We start from the raw sequence: 25761 nt of genomic DNA, 5'->3' as shown, positions 1-25761 counted from the left end.
AATTATGGGAAAAAGAGAGAAACTAATTTTCTTTCAAGTTATGGAACTCTTTGGTATTTCTGTAGAACTGTGCTGATGTTAACTTTTATTAAAAATTATTGGCTTTTTCATAAGTGAATTCCCCAGCTATAATATATCAGTAGCAATCTGCAGCAGTAGAAGAAATCGTTTTCCTGAAGAAGCAAGCATGTATAATTTAACATGTGATGAGATTGGGAACAGGTGAAGGTGAAGTCTGCTATTTAGATGGTGGCTCATATCCTAATGGCAGACATTGGAAAGCTATTATCATATTTTTTAGAAAATACAAGGTTCTAGAAAGCAAAACTGAATCAGCACTAAAATCAACTCTAGCTGTGAAAGAGGAGAAGATTGCAGTGCTGGAAGCTCAAGTGAAAGACTTCCTGAACTTGAACCAGCAGTTACAGAATGATCTAAATATGGTAAGAGCTTAAGTGAATTTTAATTTTTCACATTGCAATTCATTGTACATTCACATTTGGGATTTTTTGATTTGAGATTTGATTTTTTTTTTTTTTTTTTTAAGAACAGGTTCTCTCTACCCTTCCCTATACACATCCTTCCCAAGAACCTTTTTTCACTGGACTGCCTTTTTTTGTCCCTTTCTATATATTGACACAAAATTAATAACAAAAATTTTGGGCTGGGGCACATCAGGAGGGGTTTTCTTGGATAATTGCTCTTTTTAGATCTGTTTTCCCTTTTTTTTTTTTTTTGTTGGCATGGCTGTATTTTTCTGCTTTGTGTAGTGGAAACAGGCTGAGGAAGACTGCAGTTGAAACATCATGCCTAAGAACAGCCTGTTAGGTGTCAGTGAGCTGGAGTCTAAAGGCACCTGATTGGAGGCCAAGAGAAGTGGATTCTTCCACGTGTCTGTGTCATTACTGTGAAGTAGTGTAATGGTTGTTGCCTCTCTAAAAGTCTGTACAGTGCAAGAGAGGAGTGACACATCCCATCATTATTAATGCATTATTCCAGTTCCCTCAGTGTTGAAGGTTGTTGCTTGTTGACTGTGCAGGTGAAGAAGGACTTTGATGCACTTCAGCAGACCCAGCAGGATGGGCAGTATGCTCAGAAGTCACTGAAGAATTCAGCAGAGAAGCTCATTCCCAACCAGCAAATGAATGAGAAATTGGAAAAAGGGCACCAAGAGGCTACCACAGAGCTGCTTAAACTGCAGGACAGGGCCATTGAACTGGAAAGGAATGTAAGACTTCTCCTATTTCCTCTTAGCTCATAGGCTTCTCTTGTGCTCTTGAGTTGGTTGGTGGAAACTGGATTTTTGAGCTTAAAGTAATTTGGTAGGTTTTCTGGAGCACCCAAGTCTACCAGATTCCTTGGGTGTTTCTTAGGACTGCATGGGACTTAAGTGCTTCATGTGTCTTGTGTCCATCTTGTTGCATCTTTGTAGAGATTAATCCTGTGTGTAACATCTCTCCTACCTTCATTTAATGCTTGGAAGAGGGTTTTTTTATGCCTTTGTTGCAGAATGATCATCACAAATTAGTTGTCATCTTTGATAGGACTCCAGATGATCAGGACAGCTGTTTCTTTTCTTCCTGTCACCCCTTCAATGCCATCTCTCTTTCAGAATGCAGCTCTGCATACTGAGAAGCAGCTGCTTAAGGAACAGCTAAAGCATTTGGAAACACAGAATGTCTCGTTCAACAATCAGATCCTGACACTACAAAAGCAAAATGTCTTCCTTCAGGAGCATAACACTGCCCTGCAAACACAGACAGCCAAACTCCAGGTCAGGACATCCTTATGCCAGGAGCTTGGATTTGATTATAGTAGTGTGGAAAAAATGGCAGCTAATAATGAAATGTTTGTGTTGGTAGGCTGATGTAACGATGGAAAGATGAGGCCCAGGAGCTGGAGCCTAGTTTGAGGTCTGAATTGAAATTGTCTGGTATCTACCTTCAGCAAGAAGGTGGTTATTTAGAACTAATTTAAACTAATACAGCAAAATCCAGATGTGTTATTCCAGAAGTGACACTTGTGAAATAAAAAAAGGTTTGCTGCTTGCTTTTTTGTGTTAATGCTATGCCTGCGAAAGAGCTCAGCAGAAATGGAAAAAGGACACAAGTCAGCTCCCCATAGGCATTGTAGCAAAGAGTTCCAATCAGAATTTTTGACCTTTCAGACAAAATGTCAAAATTGCCAGTGGAAAAGATACTCTTAAAAATTACTTGACTTTTAAAAAATTAAGCTTATTTTGAGAAAGAGACCAGTTTTAAAGAACAACATTGGATTATCTTTATTTTTCTTGTGTGACTTTCACTTTTCAAGCTTTGTCTCTTGCATATTCAGAGATGGGGTTTTTTTGTTCTCATTAATGATTTCCTATCCATAATTGACTTATATTAGCAACATATAAAATCAGTGCACCATCTCTCTACTGAAACCAGACTTGTACTGCTCACATACACAGTGGTGCAGTTAATGTTTTTGGGTGAATTTGAGTATCATCACTTGTATACAAATATGGGATAACTTTTGACCTTTGATAAAAGGTCAATTTGATGATTGTCAGAGGTGCAGTTGAGTTGGGACTATTCCACATCATCTTGGTCTTTGGGCTCAAGAGCTGGTAGAGCAGTGTTTTTTCCACTTTGGAGCTTATTGTGAAAATTTTCATACTGCTGATAGCATAGCTGTGTGGTGCCTACCACCAGCAGCAATTCCAAAATGATGCCAAATTGTACGCAGGTGTCTTAAGTCAACAAGGCAATGGAGGTATTCGTGACTAGCTTTATATGGATATTAGCTGCTACAAAATGTTTGTTGTATATACCAGTAGATATAAAAAAGTAACACTTTTTACATGTGAAACTTTAGGTAGAAAATTCAACTCTCAGCTCCCAGAGTGCTTCGCTGACGGCCCAGAATGCTTTACTTCAAAATCAGCAGACAGCCAAGGAGAGTGAGAATGAAAATCTACTGAAACAGAAGGAGCAGCTGAAAGCTGAGTATGACTCATTGCTTCAGGACCATGAACACCTTACTTCACTGCATGAACGGCAGTCTGTGGAGTATGAAAGGCTAATAAATCAGCACAGCTGCCTGAAAACATTACACAAAACCCTGGATCTGGAGCACAAAGGTCTGCGTGAGAGGTATGCTCACTGCTCAAAGGTATATTGTAGCCAGAATGTGCATATGTTACAATTTTAGCCTTAAATGTTGTTTACAATTACAAATAGAAATTACAAAGTTATTGCCCTGAAAAAGTGCCTAGTCCTTCTTGTTGTCATTAGGACATTAGATGAAAATATTTGCAAAGCTCTAGATTTTATATCTCTAAAGGTGGCAGAACAGAGATGACTCTGGTGATATTCAGCAAACATGGGCTTGGATCTCAGGGATACTTTGTCAGAAGTAGCTTAAATGCTTCTACTGCATTTAGGGACTTGTGCTATATCAGCATATAGCCTTAAAAACATTCTCCACTTCTACTGTGTGGAGTCTCCTAACCATAAAGTCTGCAAGTCACCTACATGTGAGTAGTGTGTATCTTAAAAAATTTCAACCATTGAACCTTGTGGTATCTGTGTCATGTCAAAGGAGGTTCTTTGAAGGAAGCTATATTGACCTAACTATGAGATAATGATGTATTGTTAATTTTCTTGTAGTTCTCATAATTAAAGCTTTTGCTTCAGGCCCTTCAGTTGAATTAGGAAATCAGTAAACTGTTAATTGTTTAGCCAGTGTCATTACCTGACAACTGTGCATATTTTGAACAATATACATAATGTACTACTACAGAAATGCTGCTCTGTCTATTTCTCAAACTTAAATTTTTCAGTGATTTTCCTCAAAACACTTGTATTTAGGTTTTGCTTCTGTGCAGTATCATCAGTTGGGTTCAGAGCAACTCAGTGGTGATTCTTGATTAGTGGACTGAAAATTGGTGCTAAACTTTTCTTCGCCAAAGACTAAGGAGCTGGCAAAGAAAATGTGCAGTAGATTTTTATTAAGTACAGAAGTAAACTATTGTGATTAAAATATCCACTGGGGCTGTGACAGGACAGCTGCTTGGCTGTCGACTAAATGAGCTGTAAGTGATTACACAGACACTGTTCCTGCTTACCAAGTCTTTCTCAGACTGATTAATGGTTCTCATTGATTCAGGCTTTGCTTGAGATTACTACACTGCAGTGTGTTAAGGCAGTTTGCTGTGTTCTTTTTTTGCTTGATGATTACCAAACACTAAGCAGCTCTAGCCTAAGGAAAAAGTGTTTTTCAAAGAATATGTTAACTATAGAGGTAAGTGCTCAGGTCACCACTGTAATCATTACCAGTTTGGACTCTCTGAGATCTGACTCCTAGTGAGAGGTGTTGCAGGGGAGCAGATGGTGGCCTATTCAAAACAGGTTGAGTTTGGCAGGTCTACGTGTGCAGTATCCTCCTCAGCAGATCAGTCTTAAAAGATACTTATCAAGGTGATTTGTCCAAGGACTCCATTTGGCTGTCAGGAAAAAAAAAACCCACAAGCTACTTTTTTTTAGTGTGTGTTTTGTTCTCCCTCCATCATATGCTGCTGAGGGAGCAGAAGGGAGAAACAGTAGCATAAGAAAAATTTTCTTACACCTCTTCTTTTTAATTAAGGTAATTAACTGCTTTGATGAAATATTTCACTTTTTAATTCAGCTAGAATACACCACCTGCTAAATTTTCCCCAGAGCAGCTTCATGCAGCCAAGAAGTTTTCTTGTGTGGTGCTTAGGAGATGGGTTTTGCATATCACAGCTCCAAGGTGATTGGTTTTCTTCAGCAGGTGACAGTACTGTAATCATAGTTCTGTTGCTTAAGGCAGATTGCACTTCCACACAAACCTATGACTGCAGCTTGTCTAGAAAAATCCACAGCAACTTTCGTTAGCTTGTGCATGTCCAACAACATGTACAGCCAAGGTCCCAAAGGTTTGTGTAGTCCATTCTGCTGCATTCTAACCACAGAATATTTTCTGCACCTGAGCAAACTTCATTAAACTTCTTCTGGTTCTGTCTGCACAGTATTAACACTGCAGTGGGGATTTAATAATGGGTTGTGTGTAACTGCAGTGAAATGGTCTGTCATAGCCTGGCAAACCACGGATGTGTGGGTTTGGCTTAGGGTTTGGCTTAGCAAGAAGAGGAAAGTTAGTATTTTAGGGTCATTTACCTTAATAGCAGTTTTTTAACTTTGAGGTGTCTGGCTGACCGTCTCTGAATGCAGAAAGGCTGGCCTCTTCTGTATTTTTAAAATTGCTTTAGATATTGCATGTTACTAAGGGAAGGTAGTAACTTTGTAGCTACAGTTGATAAACAGATCCCTAGGCATTCCTCTGTGGCTTAGTCTGGAGAAGTCTAATCCTATATAGACACTGGGAAAAAAAATCCCTGCTGTAGGGTTACACATTGCAGGGAGTTGTATTATTATGTTACCGGTGCTGCCTGGTAATTATTTTTCTTGGCTCCTTTTGCCACACTTTTATATCATAGCTGAGCATTTTCAAAGTCATTTCAGATATACCTACCTATAGTATTTCTCCTCCAAAAGCTTCAGAAAGAATGAAAGCCAAAAGGAGTAAAGGGAACTACGTTTGTTCAATCCTAGAAACAGATTGTGTCAGAGCCAAAATAGATTCTATATGCATGTATAAGAAAATATTTTTAAAGTCCTTCTGTCTAAGAGCCTGATGCTTTAAAAAGTGAAATGAACATGTGTGTTGAATAGGTCCTACAGGAAGAGGAACCTGGTCCCTGGTTGTAGAGCTTGTCAGGTTGCACAGATTGTGCTCACATTGTAGACTCCAGGCTGAATCTCTACTACAAGAAGATTTTTGCTTGAGGATTTCATTAGGATGCCGGACATGAACAATCATTTCCATTTTTACAGATAGTCTCCTCTTTCTTACCTTTCACCTAACAGCTAGGGGAGCAGCTGTGGTTTACCTCAGGCTCAGTGTGGCAGCCTGTGGTGCTGGGCCTGGCTGGTAACACTGGAACAGTATTCTGCTTCTCTCTAAGGAGCCCTCTTTAAAGCATAGAGGGCTTGGATAAAAATGAACAGAGTAGCCCTATCATACAGAGACAGCAAAAGAATTAACAGTGCAATTTCTGCAGAGACATCCAAGGTAATCTCTGCCAAAGGACTGACTGGAGTTTGTCTTCTCAGACTCTGCATTGGCATGCAGTCTGTCTAAAATACTTCTTGGAGCTGGATGTGAAACCTTCCTCTGCTTTCAGGTTCTTCCATTTATTGTACGGACATTGAATTTGAAATGTCCCAGAGCTGAATGGAGCAAAAAAACAAATAAATAAGGTTAATTAAACTCTACTGCTTTTACTGGGAATGAATAGCATAAAGCAGCTTTTGTATGGGAGACAGGTACTTTCCTGTGTGGCCCCTCAATGGACTGGAATTTGGGACAGGCTGTAATTTGACCCTGGGGTGAATGGAATGGCAGCCTGAAAGAAAAATAAGTTGGCATGAGTCAATGTATTTGGTGCTGTCTGCTGGTTTTGGTTTTGTTTTGAAGTTTTCATGACTGCAGAGTAACTGTGCTCTGCATTCATCTCTGCTGGCATGAGAGTCACTGTAAGATGATGCTTGTTCTCTTTAGATTTTTAAAGCAGTGCTACATCTTCCACCTAGATTCTGTTTTAAAATTGCTCCGAAGAATATTTCTTCATTATTGACACAGATCTATCTGATAGTTTGGGGCAGTACACTTTTATTACAGGGAACAAAAAATGTGCCCATGACTTTTGACATTGACTGTACCAGTGGCTCCAGTGGCCTCTGCTGGTGTGTATGGGCACAGATTCTGACAGAAGCCACTAGAGAAAAAAGTATCTGGAAACAGCTATGGGTATGTAGGGTATGCTATTCCTCTTTTTGCAGATACAACAGTTTAACGAAACACAAAGCAGAATTGGAAGAGTTGGAATTAGTTTTAAAAACTGAGAGAGAAGTTTTGCAACAAGAGAGAAGATCAAATGCAATAACCACTGGGGAAAATCAGAAGCTGAGGGAGGAACTGGACAGGTATGGTTCCTTTGCTTAATTGTTACATATATCTCAATTAAAAGTCAATTATGCAAAACACAAATATGTTGCTTTATGTCTGAAGTACCTTCATATAATGTGTCTATTCTTTTTTCTCTGTTTTGGTATTGTTAATTTGGTAATTTTAACTTGTTAAAGATGGTCAGCTTTATGAATATTGTCAACCAATACTGTTATTTGGTGGTTCAGACCTGGGACCTTTGCTTCCAGAATAAGCTCCCAAAATAAGCTTCCACACGTGTTTGGTTCAGTTCACAAGCATTTTTTGCAATGAATTGTTCCCAGGCACTTGCCTTTAGGCAGACTACACTACTACACTACTACAAATGCCCAACCCCCTAAATTATACTGTTTTATTTTCCCTTGAGGAGCACTGGTTTATGGTTTTTACACAATATGATTTTAGCTCTAGGAATTACCATTGTTTATTTTCTGCTGCCCAGAGAAAACTGCCATTCCTGTTATTAAAAGCAGACCTACAGACTCTTCATCAGTGCTAGCTGTTAACTTATGGCAGAGCCCCTTTCAAGAGCCACACCCAAAAACCTCCCTGTAGTCTTGTTCATACTTCAAAGGTGTTTTGAGAATCTGTTTGGTACAAATAAGGAGCAAGACCATGTCAAGTTAAAGCAATGTCAGGTTGTATCATATTTAAAAATCACATTTTATGTTGAGCTACAATTGTAATTTAGAACAGTGCAGAGCCTCTCTCTCAAGTTTGCTTTTCCTAATTCATTTTGTTAGGAACAAAGATGTTGCATAATGTTGATTGCAGGGCTGGCAGAGAGCCAGGCTTATCTGTCAGCACATACAGAACTTAATCTGTTTGTAGTTATTTAATGTTATGTCTCCAATATTTGTAGACATTTTTAGATTTACCTAAAAGTGTAAAAGAATGCCACAGTATCTTCTTACAACACTACAGTGTTTCATTCTTCAGGACACTTAAATGCTCATATTTCAAGCATCAGGATAAAAAAAATAACATGTGAGCTTAATTTGTGTCAAATAGAGCTGCCTTTGTATCCAAATGCTCTTAAATATATTGTGCCTCAGAAATCTGTGGTGTTTCTTATGTACTGAAGAAATAGCAGTTTTATTTTTCATGTATTTTCCTTTCAGTTCTTTTGTAGATTTGAAACTTTTTTTGATGTTACTACTACTTCTTAATAGAATTTTATTAAATGCTTAGAATAAAAATGTCCTTACTGTCTATAAGTTGCTTTTAGTAAATTACTTTTTGGTATGACGTTTGACTTAGTGAGAGCTGCAAACTGATGGTGTGGTCTTTGAATGTGACGTCATTTCTGTGAAGTGTCCTTCATAAGCCTGCTGTCTTCTTGGTGTTTAGGGTGAATTTCTTGCACAACCAACTAAAGGCAGAGTATGAAGGGCTGCATTCACACACTAAAGAGCTGAAAACTTCCTTGAACAACTCTCAGCTGGAGTTGAATCGTTGGCAAGCTCGGTATGATGAGCTGAAAGAACAGCACCAATCCATGGATATCTCTCTGACCAAGCTGGATAACCACTGTGAGGTGAGTAGCTGTTGATACCAAACTACTGCTGCTTTTGGGTTAGGGAGCTGCCATTCATTGTGTGAAGCTTTTGATATGCTGTATATAGAAAGTGAAACTCTGTCAACACTCCCATATAGTCTGAAGTGAATAAGTTTGTATCTTAAGTTGCCATGCTATTGTGTTATTTTGATTACAGTGTGCTCCAGGGATGCACAGGAGAGATTAATTTGTCTTGTTTAATAGCTCCTGTCCCGTCTAAAGGGAAATCTGGAAGAAGAAAACCATCATCTTCTGAGTCAGATTCAGATGCTGAGCCAGCAGAATCAGATGTTACTGGAGCAGAACATGGAGAGCAAGGAGCAGTATCATGAAGAACAGAAACAGTACATGTAAGAAAAAAGAAATTTGAATTGTGAAACCTAAAAAAGTAATCTAGACAAATATAGAATACAAATCATCATCAGGACTAGAAGAGCAGGCAGTGGAATGATATGTTTTCTTGATATCTGTTGGAAAAGGGGATGTTTGGTAGGAGAGAAGTGTAATGGGAGAAAACACAAAATATTTCCATGTTGCCTTACTGCAAAGGGTTGTTCACGAAACACCTGAGCAAGCACAGCTCTTTTCAAATAATACAGATGAAGCTATGTGGAAAATTCAGTTAGAAAAGATGGAATGCTAAACCCAGTGGTACTTCTCAAAGAAGAAGATTTTGCAAAACAGCTGAGTTGCAACAAAAATTTAGTCTTACGAGAGTCATTTAATATTTATGTTCCTGAGGAATAGCAAATATCCATACTTCTTGATTTTTCATTTGCATTTCAAGAAATACCTGCTTTGATGTTGCTTTTAAGGATACAGACATTAACATAAGTTGCTGTGTCCTTCATGCACAGGTTGACATGCTGAAGTGAGTTACCTTATTTAAAGACACTCCGAGTTTATAAAGACTCCTGTTTTCATGCGGTGAATTTCTTATAGGTATGAAAGAAGGAAGAAAAATGTTCCTAACCCCAAGAATTTTAGTTCAAGCACATCAGGATGATGTGGGAGTTACTGAGTTGAGTTTCATAGCAGTACTGCTATATGGTTGAAGTGTTAGAAATTGTTTGCTGTAATAGGCTGAATACAGTTCAGATGTACTCTGATTTGTTTATCCTGGTGTCTGACTGTTCTATGATGGAAGTTCATTTGCCTTACTACTTGAATGAAAATAAGATTTGCCAACTTCCACTGTACAGGTTAACAAAATAAACAGTAAAAAAATTTAGTTAGTCTTAACATCCACCAAACAAACACTGCCTGAGATACTAATTAGTGATCTTGCATCACCATCTACTGTTGTTCTTTCACCTTTCATGCTTTATTGCACAAAAGTCACCCATCAGCATGGTTGGTAGGCTTTTGTGTTTGACCTCTCCAAACACTCTGAATCCTGAAGGTTCAGGATAATAAGATATTTCAGTCTCTTTCTTCTCTTGGTGGCTTTTGCTCTTCAGTTTTTTGATTATACTTGATTTCATACAGATGACTCAGAATATGCTTTTCCCCCTCACAGTGATAAATTGAATGCCTTAAGAAGACATAAGGAAAAACTTGAAGAGAAGATAATGGATCAGTACAAGTTCTATGATCCTGCTCCAAAAAAGTAAGTTCCACATGGGTTTAGCTCTGCTCTACAGATTGGTGAGGGCAAGAAAGGGCTTTCCATAATTGGGGATAACAGAAATTTCGTCTGAAGAGTAATATCATCTCCACTTGTCTGTTCCCTCTCACTCTTCAAGATATTCCCTGAAGCAGCAGGTTGTGTTAACATAGAGCATAGGGCCTCATTTGGGGCCCTCTGTATTAATACAAGAATCTGAAACTCCCAAAATTAATTGGGAAAGAACCACTTTGTTCCCGGTGTGGTGACTAAGCAGCACTAGGAACTTTCAGAGCTGCTTTTTCAAAGCAAGAGATAACCACTCTGTTGGAGAGAAGGGACCTAAAAATTATATTAACAACAAAAAAGAGCCAAGTTAATTCCACCATACATCATTCTGACTGTTAACCTTAGCAAAGAGGCTTAAAAGCAACTTTCATTTCTTTCCTCCCCAGTCTGTTCCTGTAGTGCAGTTTTTCACACTGTAAGAATGTCTTATATGGTCCATATGTGTAGATTTCTAGCAGAGGGAACAGTTGTCTTTCTCACATTTCTCATGCTGAAGAAATATTTCTGTAAAAGTAATTTTGACTTTAGAGGAGAAATGGATCTCAAGTGCTGTGAAATTCATGGTGCATTTTTTGAACGAATTCTTGACAGTAAACTAACAATGTAGGATGGCTTGATGACTTCAGCACAGCTGTAAAGTTCTTTGGGGAGTATTTCTTGTAGCATTTTCTGAATTCCATTCACAAAACCTGCTTTATCAGGAAAAACCCCTGGATTGGAGCCAGAGCCTTAGTCAAATTAATCAAGCCAAAAAAGGAGACTCCAAGGGAGCGATTGAAACCAGCAGCAGAAAGCTCCACATGGCATTCTGAATCCCCAGAGATGGTAAACTCTCCATCTGCCTCCCAAAAATTGAAACATCAACATGAGGCTCAGGATAATACCTCTCAAGGGTCAAACCCTGTGGAAGAGAGAGAGAACCCTGGGGGTTCTTCAAACAAAGGTAAGGAATACCCAGCTTAAACCCATGAGCTGATTTTTTTTTTTTTAATAATTAATATATAGGATATGTTAATACCCAATCACATTATATTTTGTGTCCTCTTTTTTTGTTTGTTTTTTGGGGTGTTTTTTAGTTTTGTTTTTATTTTGGTTTTTTGGTTTTGTGTTTTTTGGGGGTTTTTTAGTACAATAAAATTTTTAGTCTGCATAAAACCCTAAACTAGAAATTTGAGTAAACTCTAGAAGTTACTGGGTTTTGTTTTGGTTTACTTTCTTCCTTTTATCTACTACTTCTCCCTTCAGCTTCTGTTTGCCCCAGATGTAGTATTGCATGTTACTGAATAAGTTGAGTCTAATACTTTATTTACTGGGGTTTTGCAGCAAAGCAGTTTAAAGCTGGATCATGGAATAGTGTGTGGTTCAGGCTCTTTGAGGGGTATGAGCTGGCTGACAGCCACTGCCAGCAGGTGGTGCACGTGCAGAACAAATAAACCCTTTATTGTAAATAACCATTTTATCATAATCTGGTGATTTTGGTGGTCAATACCATGTTTTGATTTAGAATTAAACTAGGAATTTTTTCATGTAAAATGATATAATTTTTTTTTTTTTTTAACACTAAGGCATATATAAGGAAGATGGAATGATTTTCTGTTAAGTTAGTTTATACAGTAAATTAGGTGGTCCTAATTATGGGAAGTTTAAAAGGAAGTTCCTCAAAATAAATACTGTTCATTCTTATTAAAGGTAATATATACATCCTAAGGTCTGTTTGCTCTATTGAGATAGTTTCTGTCAGCTTCTATATATAGATTATTATACTCCAGGAATACTTTCCAAGAAGCAATTTTGAAATTGATACTTGAATAATTCTTGTCTTCCAACTGTGGGGGGTGGGAAACAGGAGGGGAGCAGCTAAGAAAAGAACTCTTGTTATGAAATGCTGCAAGTACCTGTCTTGTCTGAAGGTTTTGTTTTGATTTCTCTATCCTAATTCTTTGAGGTCATTTATTCACTTAAAGTACAAATAGGTGTTTTATGGAATAAGATCATCCGTATGATTCTGGGTGTTTAACATGCATCGTAAGTTCAGCATAGGAAGTTGGGCTTGGGTTGCCACAGAACAAGGCCCTTGTAGAATGCCAGAGACAACAAAAAGTCTATGGAGCTTCATTCATTTTGATGTTTCATGAAACACATTTATGTGGAGATGAGGCTCACCAGTACTAAAGCCTAGAAGACTTTCTCTAGGAAATTTGAGTGTGTTATCTCTGAGTAACGTGTACATCAATTTAATTTTATATTGTAAAGCAAAAACATTTTGAATGATCTAACAGTAATTTTTTAGTGGACTTGCTTAAATATTGTGTGTATGTGTTAATCTATGCCTTAATCTGAGTCAGATTAGCTGTGTTTAGCTATACATTCATCAGTCCTCCATCATAGGTGTTGGTCATTGTTTAGCCTTTTCTGTTTTTACCGGTTGTGTAGTCGTTAATCTGTGTTAAGACATTTTAAGTTTATGAATAAGGCCTTTTTTTTTACTTTTTTCTTCTTCTTCTTCTTTTTGGGATACCTGGGTGATAACAATTTAGCTGCACAGCGCAGAAAGATTGCCTTTATGAGAAGCAAAAGCAAGGATAAAGAAAAGTCTCCTAAGTCTCCATCGAATCATCAGTCTTTCTCTAATCGGCTCCGGTTCTGGTCTTCTTCCGACATCCCATCCTCTCCTAATGAAACTCTTTCTTTCCCGGAACTGGGAGTTTTCTAACACCTTCTCTGTAGTATTCATCTTAATTTATTTCTGACAAATATTAAAAAAAATAAAAAATAAAAACCCCCACATGCCATAAAAGAACATGCACATTAATAGAAACACTCAACATGTCTATACAATACTCTAAATACAAGCAAAGATTAGTGAACATGGACTTAAGTTTTCCTGTAGAAGATGAATCACTATTGCACACTGTGGATCATTTCTTCAATGCAGCACACTTTAGGGGACCTCATGGCATACAGTCTCCGTATGTATATTGGCTGTGGTGCATGTTGTAAGTAACTGAAGTTGCTATTCGCTTCAATATTTTCTTGCAATCATGTACTTACATTGTGTCCAGTTAAAGTTTCAAACTGATTTGCTGTTGCTATGCTTCCTACACTGTGGTAGGCCTACTAAAATACAAATACAGTCTCAAACTCCAGAGGTTTTTTTTTCAATAGCCTTTGCTACTAAACGATTAAAAAAGGCAGGTTTTTGAACACCTTTTTCTGCTTTTAAAAAGTCTAGCTTTAAATATAGAATAGAAGCTACTGGAAAAATTATTCTCAGCTAAGTGTCTTGATGCTCACATTCAAACCTGATATTTAGCAAAGTTTTGTACTTCCATTTAAGAAAATTCATCTTGAATTGAGCTGACATTTCAGTTTCCTCTGCTTCAGTTTCAACAGATTTTTTTGGAAGAAGAATGTAGATTTGTTCTCTTAAGACTGGGAATAAGCTTCATTAGTCCATTGCCCAGAATTCTTGTTGCCTAATAGTCATGACCTGGTGGCTTCAGAAATGAATGTGCATGTCCAGTCTCCACCCTGTCAGAGAATTGGATGCAGAATGGGCAGTGTGCTATCTGGGGGCCCAGCAGAGAGGCCAAAAGATCTCCTTTCCCTTCTCACTCTCAGAACTGTCCCCAGGGGCACAACCAGGGACTCTGGAAAAACAGTCTGGCTTTTTGTTGCCCATTTGGAGATCTGTGGAAAATCTTAGTCTCCGGGGCAATTAATATTTTTGGCATCCATGGAAGGTGTTAAGTGTATCTGTGAAGTTAATTGGAAAAACAGATTTGCATGTGAAGCTTTAGTCAGAAGTTGCCCCTGCAGGCATGACAGAAGTTTCAATTCTGAGAGCAAGTGCTGGCCCAGTCTGTGGAGCCCATGCAGACCCTAGGGAGAAAACATTGTTCCTGAATGAAGGCAGCTTCCAGGGGCCACCTAAGATGACAGCACATCCATCCATTTCTCTAACACAACTTCACAGCTGCTCTGTGCTTTGAACTGTCTGTCCATTGTCTCTGCAAGTTGTTTATTTCAACTGCTGCACTCTGCTGCATTTTCAACATTTAGTTTCTGTTACTTAATCAAGTATTCCATAGAAATATATAGAATCTAGAATTTTGCATCTCATTAAGTGTGTTTTCTGCAGTAAATTCTTTAAATTTTGTTCTATATGTGCCTTAAAGCACTACATTGACATTACAAGAAATAAATTAACCTGCTTCATCAGCAGAAAAGAATTTTTCAGATTCTTAACCCAAGTAATATTCTAGCAGACAGTTTTTGTTATTCTCCTGCAGAGATCCCAGGAACTCCACTTAAAAATCATTGCACCAGGACATCTTAAGAGCAGAGTTTCAACCTTGTAAAGACTGAGCTCTTACCACAGCAAAGATATAAAACTGAAAGCAATTAGCTTAGTGCACAGATCATGAAAGATAATTTTCAAATCAGTATTATTTTTCTTTGAGTAAGAGCATGACTACTGTCACTCTTTCCCTATTCTATTTTATTACTGAAGTAAGTTCTTATAAAATGCACCTATGAGGAATAATGTTATGGGAATTTCACACCTCACTTATCTTTTCTGGATTCATGTCTTTGCTCCTTTTCTTCCTCCTTTCACAGTAATTGTTGCATGTATAATATCAACCCTCCCACCAGCACTAAGCAGCCCTTGTCACTCCCACACTTTACAGAGAGCACACATGATTGACAAGCTAGTGGCAGAAATTTCCTATCCACTACTGCACTGTTTATGGAAAAGCTTGCCAAACTAGCGCCTCTGTTGTGCAGTTTCTTTGTGCCTGTTTGTCATGTTTGTATGGGCAGATAAATACAAATCCCTTAATGCTATTTTTCATTGAGTCTTATTCATTTACCTCTCTTCCTACCAGTGCTAATGGACCTAAAGCAAAAAAGGAATTCCCATCATGGAGGCAGCAATGATAATGTTGAAATCTCAGCAGACTCTGCAACAAAACCAAGCTGTGTGGAAATGGGTCCCAGGACTTACTCAACCTCAGCTATTCACGTGCACACTTCCACCCCCACTTCCCGGCTCCAGGGCAGGCCAAAAGGTGTGTGGTGCGTTTGATATACCAGCTGGTAGTGCCAGGCAGGCTGCTTTATAGCTCCTGCAATGTTGCTAGTGCAAAGTACAAAACCAGAGCACTAATATTTTCACTCCTACTTTATCTGCTGAATGGTTTAATTGATGAGATGCAGGGTTTACTCACTCTTGTAATGTCATCAACTTGACAGAGCACATTTGAGTGTCAGTTCTTCAGTGGTTCCCTGCCCAGTGTTTAGAAGATGAGTCTATAAAACCCTCTTGATCACCTCAGTCTTCTACACTGCTAGAATACATGGAGATTGACCTGAAGGATTAACCTTTCTGTGTTCAATTGGCCTTTTAAGTTTTATGTTCTTTTCCAGGCTATAATTCAGAAGATAATCTATGTGAACAGTCCCCGGAGGTTGAGTTTGCAAACACCAGACGGCATGGTAAGCTTGTAGCATGTGTGCAGCATGCTCTAAACATATGCACTAAGACTTGTTTCATTGCATCCACATGAACTGTCCTGGAGTGTTTTAGTTACATTATTATTACAGGAGGAGGTATACTAATGCAGCACCATTTTGGGAATGGGATTCTAACTGCTTCTGGTTTTCTAGTGGAGATTTTAATGGATGTTTTGCTAAAATTTGTTTTGACAAAATAATGCTGATGTTGAGGCAAGTTGCCTTCCTGTACCAACAGACTGTTTAATGTATGTCCTACAGATTTGTTGCTGATTTTTTTGGAGAATGTTTAATTCCTTCCTTAAGGGAGTGAATCAGCAGTAGGAGAAATTTGGTATGGGGCTTGTGGATGCACAGTGGGAACACTGTTGAAGCAGCAGCACTCCCTGCTTAGACATTGCAGAACGCTTCATTTACAAGTGGCTACCAGCTCCTTCCAAAGAAAACTGAAAAAGAGACAGCAACTTATTGTTGAGCTTTTTCAGTATCTGCATTACTTTACAGTTACTGTAAAAACCCAGAACATATTTCTTTGTGCAAAAAATGAGATAAACAAGATGAATCCTAAACAGCTTGAAAAATGAAGATGTTTTCTGCTATGTACAGATTTTGGCATCCTGTGTGTGTTATGTTGTTTTCAAAGTGACATAGTTGCACAGGTCCTATTTTCAGAAGGGAGGCTGTAGCCAAGTCTTTTAGAGAATCAGAGGAACTTCAGACCTGTTTGTTCAATGCTTGATTTGTGTTTTTCAGTGTCCAGGCCAAACAGTTTAGAGAGCAGTAGGAACGCTTCCAGCAGCAGTTCACCTCTCAATTTGAAAGGTAAAGCTTTTACAGCTGAGCTGTGATAAACAGGAAGTGAAATTATGTGAAACTGTGTGTAAAATGCCATTTTCCTTCTAATTAATTTTGAAGACTTGTTTTGAAATGGTAGTGATTATGCAATCTGGACATGACTGTCTTGGGAATCAAAACTGCTGGCAAGAAGTGCTTTTCTAAGATTGATTCTGGCAAGGGGTAGCTTATAAGGCAGACAGTCAAATTTTGCTTCAGTCTGACTGGCATCTTATTGTGGGAAATTTCAGGCCACTCTTAGACTCTCTACAACAAGAGATCTCTGGTTCTTACTCTGCACACAGCTTGTGTATGGAATCAGTGGGCTCTGGAGATTTGCTTTTGCAAGTCGTGCATCCTTGAAGGATGCCAACAGACCTGACAATGTGGAAGAATCCACTTTCTGCTTTCCCATTGTCAGGTTCTAGCGCTCCGGTCATGAAACCAAGATGGGGAGATCTTTCAATGACACACAGGTTATAAAGAGGCAGCTCAATATTATCTTACTAATATAAGGTTTATTAGCCCCCAGTGCTATTTTTATTCTTTGGTCAAGTAGTTGTGCTTGTTTAAGATGCTGTAAGATATTTAGTTGTCCTGATTTTTCAAAGCTCTGATTGTTTTGAGCTCTGTAGGAGAAAAAAGGAGGGTAAAAAATGCTGCCCAGTCTGTGTGGAAATGGCCCTGGATGATAGAGTTCCTGACTGAGTGTGAAATCTACTGAAATTATGTCAGAGCAGTGTCATTAATGGTATTTCTGCTTCTCCTCAGGTTCCTTAGACCATATCCATGGTAGAACTGAGAGCCTCAGCAGTGAAGATATGGTGCCAAGCAGAGAGGCACCAGTATTGCTCCGAGACACATATTCCCTTCACTCTGCTGCTGCCTTCTTAAGCACAGGCAGCAGGCATGAGTCCTGCTCCCACAGGAATGGTTTGATGTCCTGTGATATACCTCAGAAGAGCAATCCATCTCAGTCTCACACAGGCAGGCAGCGGTCTGCCTCACCTGGCAGTGAGATGGTAACTTTGGAAGAGTTCTTGGAAGAGAGCAACAGGCTGTCTCTACCAAGTGTAAGTAAATAGAGCTAGATAATCCATTTCAGATGTCAAAAAACTGTTCACAGCTGATTTAGGAGGTGAAGGCATAAACAAGATGGTCCTTGTTCATATATGTGTTTACTATCAAATCTTGCAAAACGAATGATACAATTTCAATAACTAAGGTAAAATTAGCTTTCCTGTAGCATTCTGCTAATTTATTTTGGTTTATCAGCTATGGCAAGTCAGATAATTCACTGCAAGTACTGTGTATTGGACTGCTGGGGTTTCTCTGCTAGCAAAAGATTGTGGTCAAGGTTTTGTATCATCAATTCTCAGCTCCAGGTATTTTTATTTATAAACTGGGAAGTTTTCTTTGTAATTTTTTGTGTGTGTGTCTGTGTAGTAATGGATGAAACCTAGGACAGTTTTCAATTCAAGTGCAAAATATGCAGTTCATAAAACCATCTCATGATCTGAAAATATCAGTGCATTTGAGTATTTTTCTTGCAAAAGGAAGTTTTTGATACATTCACCATGTTTGTGTATTGACTGATACTGCCCTATTGGTTCAATGACTGCAAGAATATGTTGCTCATTGAAGTGCTTTTTTCAGGAACTAAATGTTTGTTTTCAAGATGGAATTTATCTTTCACTGCTCAGACATGCTGTACAATAGCGAGGCAGTGCACTATGTATGGAACAGGTTAATATCTTAAAAACAGTTAAGTGTTTGACAGTGTAAGTGAACAGAGATTTCTGTTTTATGAATGCCTTGGTAAAAGTATCAAAATTAGCAGAGCTGTGCAATTTCATGGCATCAGTGAATTCTGGTCTTTGAATTTTCACAGTAATGTTTAAATATGCCTCCTACTCCCTCATTACCCTAAGTACAATTCTTAGCTTTTAGAGATGTTTAAAATTATTACTTTTGTGTGTCTGTAACTACCTGACCATGTCCATTTTCATTCTTTCTGTCATCCTGTTCCTTTTCAGCATCGGCGCAGTTTAAATGAGAGTGAAATGATTTCATTACACCAATTTCTGTTAGAAGCTGATGCACTCTATCCCCCTTGCTACTTCCCATGTTCTTCCATTCATCAGGAACATTCGCAGTCACTCGAATCGGTCCTCAGTGTTTCATATCCCGACATCGTGAGGCACAGAACAGGCAGGGGAAATAGGAGATCTGCTTCATTCTATATCCCCAGGGTATCCGTTGTTCTTACTATGAAGGCAACAGCTCCTGACTTACCACAGCTTTTGCTAGCATATTAATACCTATAGAAGCATACTGTAACTCCTAGTTGTTACTTTTAAGGCTGGCAGATCACTTGCATTGATTGCTCATAAAGTATTTGCAGTGTATGTTCGTACACGTGTGTTTTCAGAGGACGTGGCATTCTGTAATGTTGATGTGCATAATAGCTGTTTAAATAAAGTTAAAAATAACCTTAACACTTTAACACTTAGTTGAGCTTAGAAATTTTCACACTGCACTATTACTATTGATGTTGTTTGCTAATGGAAAACGACATTTTGACTGGAAGAAATATTTGGAACACTAGTGAAATAAGTATATTAAGCTTTAAACATGCTCCCTAGAGAAGAGTAAAGAAGTAAATTTCATGAGCTTTTTCAGCATGTTGTTTGTAATGACAGCATGTCCCTTAACTGTTCTGAGCATGCCTTTTACTAATAGTACAATAGCAGCTGATCAAACATTGCCATTTTTGGATTGCATGGACCACCCCCATGAAATACTCATTGTGTATTTTCTTTTACTGCCAGGTTAATTGTCTGACTTAAAATTTGCAAGTTCATTGTAGGCAAACAATTTTTCTAACAATTTTTTTGTGTGTTTCATTGTATTGTACACACAGCTTTTAATGTCCATAGCGTATTGAGAGGGAGAGGTGAAGGGAATCAGTGGAGAAAGAATTAAATTTTTTTGTAATGCTAGCACATATCGCTAAGATATTGACTTCTGCTACATTCCTGAAGTTACAGTAGAGAGTTATCCAGATGAACTGAATATGACAGAGATGATTGATATCTGCTGATACCAACGGCAGATGTCATCAATATGACGTCAATACATTGATGTTAAAGTGACAGTGGCTGATGTGAAGGGAAGCAAAAGAGCTGCTGTCCAGGTTGCAATCAAAATTGGTTTAAAATTATGACAATTAACCTGGCAAACAAGGCTGTCACAATCTAATTACAATAAACACATTATTCCTTGAGTTGGATTTATACCCATTTTAAACATTCATCTCTTCTGTTTCCACTATGTAAAATCTATGATTGTGTTTGGCTTAAATTAAGTGGGAAGATTTTGTGAATACAAAGTTCTGCATGTTCTTTAAACAAAATATGTTGTCATTAATGTGACGTGCATATTTTCTCACACCAGGACACCTCCACTAACAGAGATGACTTGCTCAGCGATTATTTTAGGAAAGCAAATGAGCCTTCAGCTACTGGGAACGTGCTTCAGCCATCCAGAAATGAGGCTTCCAAGGTGCCCACTAGTCTTGTTGCTCCAACTGTGAAGATGGCCGTGGCTGGTGAAGAAGGAAGAACGGCTAAGCCTGACAATTACATGAAGCCAAACCTCAGACAAGTTGAACCTGATGCTCTAGCAAACCCCCAAGGGTCCCTTAAGTTTCCTCACACACCACAGCACCAGTCTGCCAGCGGGATGCGGCAGATGGCACAGCCCCAGCAGCCTGGAACCTTGAGCAGGAGGAGTACTTCACTGAGCAGGGCATTTAGCTTGGCCTCTGCAGACCTTCTCAGGGCTGCTGGCCCAGAGGCCTACAGGCAGGAGAGCCCTCAGAAGTCAGGAGCAGAGCTACATGGGGGCAAGGACACTGTCTCTCAGAGCACCAGGGCTTCTGTGCCAACGAGCTCCCAGGCACCCTTAAGAGAGAGGCCACAGTCTGCAAAGGTGGCAGGTTCCATGCAAGGTGTCGATTCCCGCTGTCGGCAGCTCGATGCAAGGCGCCTTTCCCTGATCCCACCAAAAGACGAGCGGCCACTCTCCTTCCATCAGTTCTCTGCCTCACCCACTGCATCCACCAGCACTCTGAATGTCCAGCAGCAAGAGCGTGTGAACCCTGGACAACACTACTCATCTGCATCCCATACTCCCTCAAAAGTCAAACCCAAGTCAGCACCTCGTACTGAGGAGATGGCCACGGTGGCCTCTGCCAGAGCTGTTTGCACCAGCACTGAGGGAAATACTTCCCCAGGGCAAGGCCAGGGTGATGCCCTAATTACCAAGTGCCAGGGTAAGCTGTTAGAAAGCAGCTCTGGGGCTGTAGAGGAGCCCGTGAGAGGAGGCAGTTCCAACAGCACTCCTGGGTCTCCTGACCCCCAGGGGGATCAGCAGACAGTTTGGTATGAGTATGGCTGTGTGTAACCCACAGGTGTAGCTGTAATAGGTGTTTGGTATGGCTGATGTCCAGGTACCATTTATCTAGACACTGTCAGGTCTTAAAAGGCATCACTTGCAGGCTGCTCTGAGCATTCTCTGGGTACTGTTTCCTAGTTGGACAGTGTGATTAAGAGAACCAAGGAGCAAAACCCCAGTCCTTCTGACACTGTTGTGCCTAAAACAAAGTGGAAGCCTGACCTAATCTCACAGCAATCTTAGCACCTGATTCTCACAGGTTCTGAGCACTCCACAGTCCAGCAGTTTAGCAGGGTCCTCTGTCATTGCTGCACTGTGCACCCTTTTTGCATGCATTAAAGAAAAGTTCCACAGGTCCTATGTGTGCTAAACTCGGCCCCACCATTCATTAATAACCATACTGAAAAGCCAATCTTCTCCCCCAAAGACAGAACCAAATATGAGACTCAAGTAGCATAGAGATGAAGAGCAAAGGTGTGTGGCTTTAGCCATGGGTCTGGTGTAATATTTTTCTAGCCACAGACACAACTTATAGAAGGTATTGTATAGACTTCAAGGGTCACATCTCGACCTTTCCCATTTGGACTGTGTAAACACAGAAGCCAGCATAATTACCCCACTGCCTTCACTATAGCTGCAGCTCAGTGGATGCTTGACTCTGCAGAGTGGTGCTGCCTTTTGAAACTTGCGTTATCTTTTATACAAACACTGGAACTAATGCAGCCTTTCAGGGGAGATGCCATTTCAATTGCAAGGGTGGCATCTCATGTACAAAAGTGTCTTGTAAGTATGTATATAAGAAGCTCAAGTACTGTATAAGAATGCAGTGTAAATTGTATTATTACATCCTTGTGTGCGTGACAGCCCACATCCTGTGTGGGCTTTTGTCTCTTAGAAATCCTCGTTTGTCTCCAAGAACTTTTCTCAGTATAGAAAGCAAAATAATTTTGTACACATGGGAAAGAAATATACTTTTAAAAAAATCTATTTATGTGCAAAGAGGTTTCTTGTATGTTTCTGTCCAGAGTGTCATCAGCTGCTTATGTATATATGATCAAATGTGTATCTTTAATTCCATGTTTGTAAAGGTGTTCTTCTTGCAATAGACTAAATCCTTAAAAAAAATACTTGTTTTGCTGGTTCTGATTTAATTTAGTAAAAGATAAAACTGATTCATTTGATGATGTTTTTGTTATCTAATATGTAGCAATCCCATTCTGAAAACTACAAAATTGTTTATAATAAAGATTAAAATAAAATAGATTGATATTGTTCTTTTTGTCCTTGGAAAAATAAAAAACCCCAAAAATGTGATTTGCAGTGCTGGAGATCTGTCTATAACAGCTCTTCATAAGCCTTAGTATTTGTGTCTATGTCGTGAGGTTGTATTTGTTTTTATAACATAAAGGTGTACCAGAAGTCTTTTTGTTTAATTGTAACCTTCTTACTGAAAACTACAGGAGGATTGAAAATGAAAAATAAGTGACTTACAGTTCACTCTATAATTGGACTGTTGGATTTTTATGCTTCTCCAACCACTTCAGAAAAGGGCAAAGATGCTGTCAATTTTGACTGAGCTTGTATCTTGCGTGGTCTATTTTGAACTTAATTCTCAGGACGCCTTAAGAAAGTAAGAAATTATTCATCTTTCAGCATGGAGAGAATGACAAAAAAACCCTTTCTGCCTTCTCTACTATTTTAATTGAAACTATAGTTTTGCAACATTTAAAATTATGGGTGCTATATGGCAATTTTAGAACATAATGGATGTTCTTAGTAAACTGAAATTCTTCTTCCAGAAATTTCATCCTAAAGTGGATTTTTGGAGGACATGTGCAGGCTGGGCTGCTGACGAAGCAGTCTTACAACTTTTAACTTAAACTTGTTAGTTACTGTAAATCTGCTTTTCCTATAAATGCCTGCCCAGTCGCACACCTTAGCTGTCAGTTTCTGAGTTATTTACAATTATTTACCTTCTCAGTTCTAGTGAGTTTGAATTAAAAAAGTACTAAATACATTTGTAGTGCCATTCGGTTGTGGGATAATTCTAAATACAGAGGTTATACCATGGAACAGCTGTTGAAGCACACAGTGCTGTCTGTGCCGCTCCGGCCTTTCTGGGGATGTTGAGGAAGGTTTTGGAGCAGGTGCCTGCCCTGGCAGGCCCGGTTATTCTGCTGTGTGCTCAGCTCTGGCCTGGCAGGCCCGGTTATTTTGCCGTGTGCTCCCTTCACGGGGGCTCCCCGCTCTGGCCTGGCAGGCCCGGTTATTTCGGGGTCTGCTCCGTCCACGGGGCTCTCCGCTCTGGCCTGGCAGGCGCGGTTATTCTGCCGTGTGCTCCGTTCATGGGGGCTCTCAGCTCTGGCCTGACAGGCGCGGTTATTCTGCCGTGTGCTCCCTTCACGGGGGCTCTCCGCTCTGGCCTGGCAGGCGCGGTGCCCCCCGGGCCGCGCTCCCGCCGTGCCTCGGGCACGGAGCGGGCTGGGCGGGAAAGGCCTGCCCACAGCTCCGCCTGCTGCGCTTGGTCTGCCTGAGGCGCCCAGAAGCAGCGGCAGCATGGAGCAGGCGCTCGGGTGCCTGAGGGGGAGAAAGCAATTGTGTTTGGAGAGACAGGGATCAGCAAATCCTCCCAGATTTGTGCAGGTGGAGGTGGCGGGAGCCATGGGGCGGGGTGTTCCTGTGAGAGTAAAGGATGGCGCAGAGCTGCCCGACCCTTTCTCGATGCATTCCAAGTAGTGAAGGTGAAAGAGCAGCTGTTTCAATTGGCAGCTTGTGCGGGAGGGGCTCAGCGAGCTGCCTGAGGCTGCCGCTGCCCCCTGGACACCGGGGAAAAGGGATCTCCAGGAGCCCCAGGCTTCGGCACTGCCTTTTCCCAGCTCTGCTTGGGCTGTAGGATGCTGATATTTCCTGGCAGGAGGAAAGGGTGTGTTCTCTGAAGGTTACTAATTATGTGCTAAGTGGTGCTGTGAATGGTTCTGGAGTCAACGCTCCAAGCCGTTCGGTGGCTCATTAATTCTCTAGATGGAGTTTTCTATTAAAGGACGTGTTTCTGAAGGGGATCCATCCCGAGGAGGCGGCTAAGTTGCCAGTAGTTTTCCAAGAAAGCCGAAGGGCTGTGACTTTGGCAACACCCGCTGCCTGCAGTGTGCTCAGACTCTGAGGTCAGTGAAGCTGTTTGACCCAAGGAAACATATGATGGTGTGTGTTTGAAGTAAAATAAATGGCCGCTGTGGGGGCTGCGTGCTCTGCAGTGATAAACCCTTAGCGAGAAATCTGAGGTCCTTTACAGAGACAGCGTGTCACGGAAACATTTTTCCCGTTTGTCTTCTGCTGTTCTCAGACTTGGGACCTGATTGTGAAATGAGCAGACCTTTTCTGATTTCAGTTAATTGAGTTCAGAACTTAAAACCACCCGAAGAAGAATTTGAAAAAATAGAATTTACTTTTTTGTTTCTATAATGAGGGAAGTTCTAAGTGTTAAGGACATTGTAAAAATAACTAGCACTTAGCTTAGGAAAATTGTGCATCAGCTTGCGGTTGGAAATGATTTCTGATTGTCCAGGCATTTGGGGACATATTAGCTCAGCCACAGGTAAATGACTTTTAAGACAGAACATAGAAGACATTTACCAAGAAATTGCTAGTTCATGTGAAAGTATTACAGCCTGAATGTTAAATTGATGTACAAGGAACACCACAATTTCTTTTTTTTTTTTTTTCTGGTTAAACATGAACTCGGGTATCCAGAGAGCATTTGACTATGGTTTTGCATTTTTAGATGATGGGGGCAGTGGAGTGTGGAATCAGCTGTAGATTTCACCAAAAAAAAAAAAAAATTCATCCTAAAATTTGCTTCTCTGCCCATCACAATCATGTTACTGTTCAAGACAAGATGGAAAATTTGTGAATATTTTTGCAAATTGCCAGTACCGGGCAGAATTAACCTGATGTAACAGTGCAGAGTGAAATAATTCAGTTACTGGAAATAACAAATGAAGTTATTGTTGTGAAGGGTTGCTAGACTGGAGAATTAGACTGGGCCATCAAGGTCTTTCATGAAAGCTGGTGCTAGCAGCTGCCATATGAACTAGAAGAGAATGGCATCAGCTGGAAAAGGGTGAAAAAAAATATGATTTAAGAGAGTACTGACAGGAGTTTAAAGTTACTGGAAGACACTATGGCAAGTTTTGCAAAACTACATGATGTTTTTCCAGTTACAAGATTTTTTTCAAAAGTATGAAGAGAACAGTAGAAAATAGATGGCTGCTGTTCAATAGCTTCTCAAATAGGAAAGTCCTTAAAAGGCTAACCTGTGTCCTAAAGACAGAAATGTGAGTTGGTGAAGTGTGACAGAAAGCTGAGGTTAGTTCAGATTAGAAGGATTGTGAAGAATCCCATTAAAGAGTAACATGGATGAATAAGGGGCCCCAGTGGAAGAGAATTTGTGCTTCTCTCAGCTGAAACACAGAAGAGACAGTTTATTTACTGACTCCTGTGGGGGGTTAGGATGTTACAGTAGGGAATCAGAACTGGTTTTCTCCTGAGAACAGGACAATAAAAATGTGGTTATTCCATAGAAACTAGGAATGTAAAACATGTCCAAAACAAAACACAGAATGCCATGGAAACTGTCATCTCATCA

At 39.8% G+C, this 25761-nt stretch overlaps 3 protein-coding genes across 20 annotated transcripts in view; 2 read left to right on the top strand and 1 right to left on the bottom strand.

Annotated features, from left to right (window-relative positions):
* CCDC88C (coiled-coil and HOOK domain protein 88C) overlaps positions 1–22378 on the top strand; it is a 94544-nt gene extending 72166 nt beyond the window's left edge. Inside the window, exons 17-31 of one of the 3 annotated variants that reach the window (XM_023927685.2) lie at positions 302–443; positions 1040–1228; positions 1613–1774; positions 2863–3140; positions 6912–7055; positions 8428–8614; positions 8840–8985; positions 10155–10244; positions 11012–11253; positions 15200–15382; positions 15741–15809; positions 16581–16649; positions 17433–17734; positions 18806–18913; positions 20118–22378. In XM_023927685.2, coding sequence (XP_023783453.2) covers positions 302–443; positions 1040–1228; positions 1613–1774; positions 2863–3140; positions 6912–7055; positions 8428–8614; positions 8840–8985; positions 10155–10244; positions 11012–11253; positions 15200–15382; positions 15741–15809; positions 16581–16649; positions 17433–17734; positions 18806–18913; positions 20118–21128 — 3322 coding nt within the window. In that variant the 3' untranslated portion in view covers positions 21129–22378. Of the gene's footprint in view, positions 1–301; positions 444–1039; positions 1229–1612; positions 1775–2862; positions 3141–6911; positions 7056–8427; positions 8615–8839; positions 8986–10154; positions 10245–11011; positions 11254–15199; positions 15383–15740; positions 15810–16580; positions 16650–17432; positions 17735–18697; positions 18914–20117 lie in introns of all 3 variants that reach the window. The other 2 variants (XM_023927684.2, XM_023927686.2) reach the window with 2 other exon arrangements.
* LOC147652692 (uncharacterized) lies at positions 1039–23782 on the bottom strand. Of its 4 annotated transcripts, XR_015288018.1 has the most exons (4): positions 23186–23782; positions 22611–22740; positions 6400–6475; positions 1039–6299 (listed from the first exon to the last, which is right to left on the bottom strand). XR_015288018.1 is itself a non-coding variant. In XM_086893047.1 (3 exons), exons 1-2 carry the CDS (start codon positions 23780–23782, stop codon positions 6416–6418), a joined length of 657 nt encoding a protein of 218 aa, XP_086749173.1. In that variant the 3' UTR covers positions 2762–6299; positions 6400–6415. The 4 variants fall into 4 exon arrangements, 2 of the variants coding, with proteins under 2 accessions (XP_086749173.1, XP_086749174.1); XR_015288019.1 differs by lacking the exon at positions 6400–6475 and having other exon boundaries at positions 2762–6299; XM_086893047.1 differs by lacking the exon at positions 22611–22740 and having other exon boundaries at positions 2762–6299.
* GPR68 (G protein-coupled receptor 68) overlaps positions 23321–25761 on the top strand; it is a 33086-nt gene continuing 30645 nt past the window's right edge. For 2 of the 13 annotated variants that reach the window (XM_086893036.1, XM_086893046.1), the window contains exon 1: positions 23321–24280. The gene's annotated coding sequence lies outside the window, so the exon portion shown is untranslated. Of the gene's footprint in view, positions 24712–25761 lie in introns of all 13 variants that reach the window. The other 11 variants (XR_015288017.1, XM_086893037.1, XM_086893043.1 and 8 more) reach the window with 11 other exon arrangements.

Source organism: Cyanistes caeruleus, chromosome 6, assembly GCF_971803275.1.
Source record: "Cyanistes caeruleus chromosome 6, bCyaCae1.hap1.1, whole genome shotgun sequence".
NCBI classification, from domain to species: domain Eukaryota; kingdom Metazoa; phylum Chordata; class Aves; order Passeriformes; family Paridae; genus Cyanistes; species Cyanistes caeruleus.
This window is presented reverse-complemented; position numbering and strand designations above follow the sequence as displayed.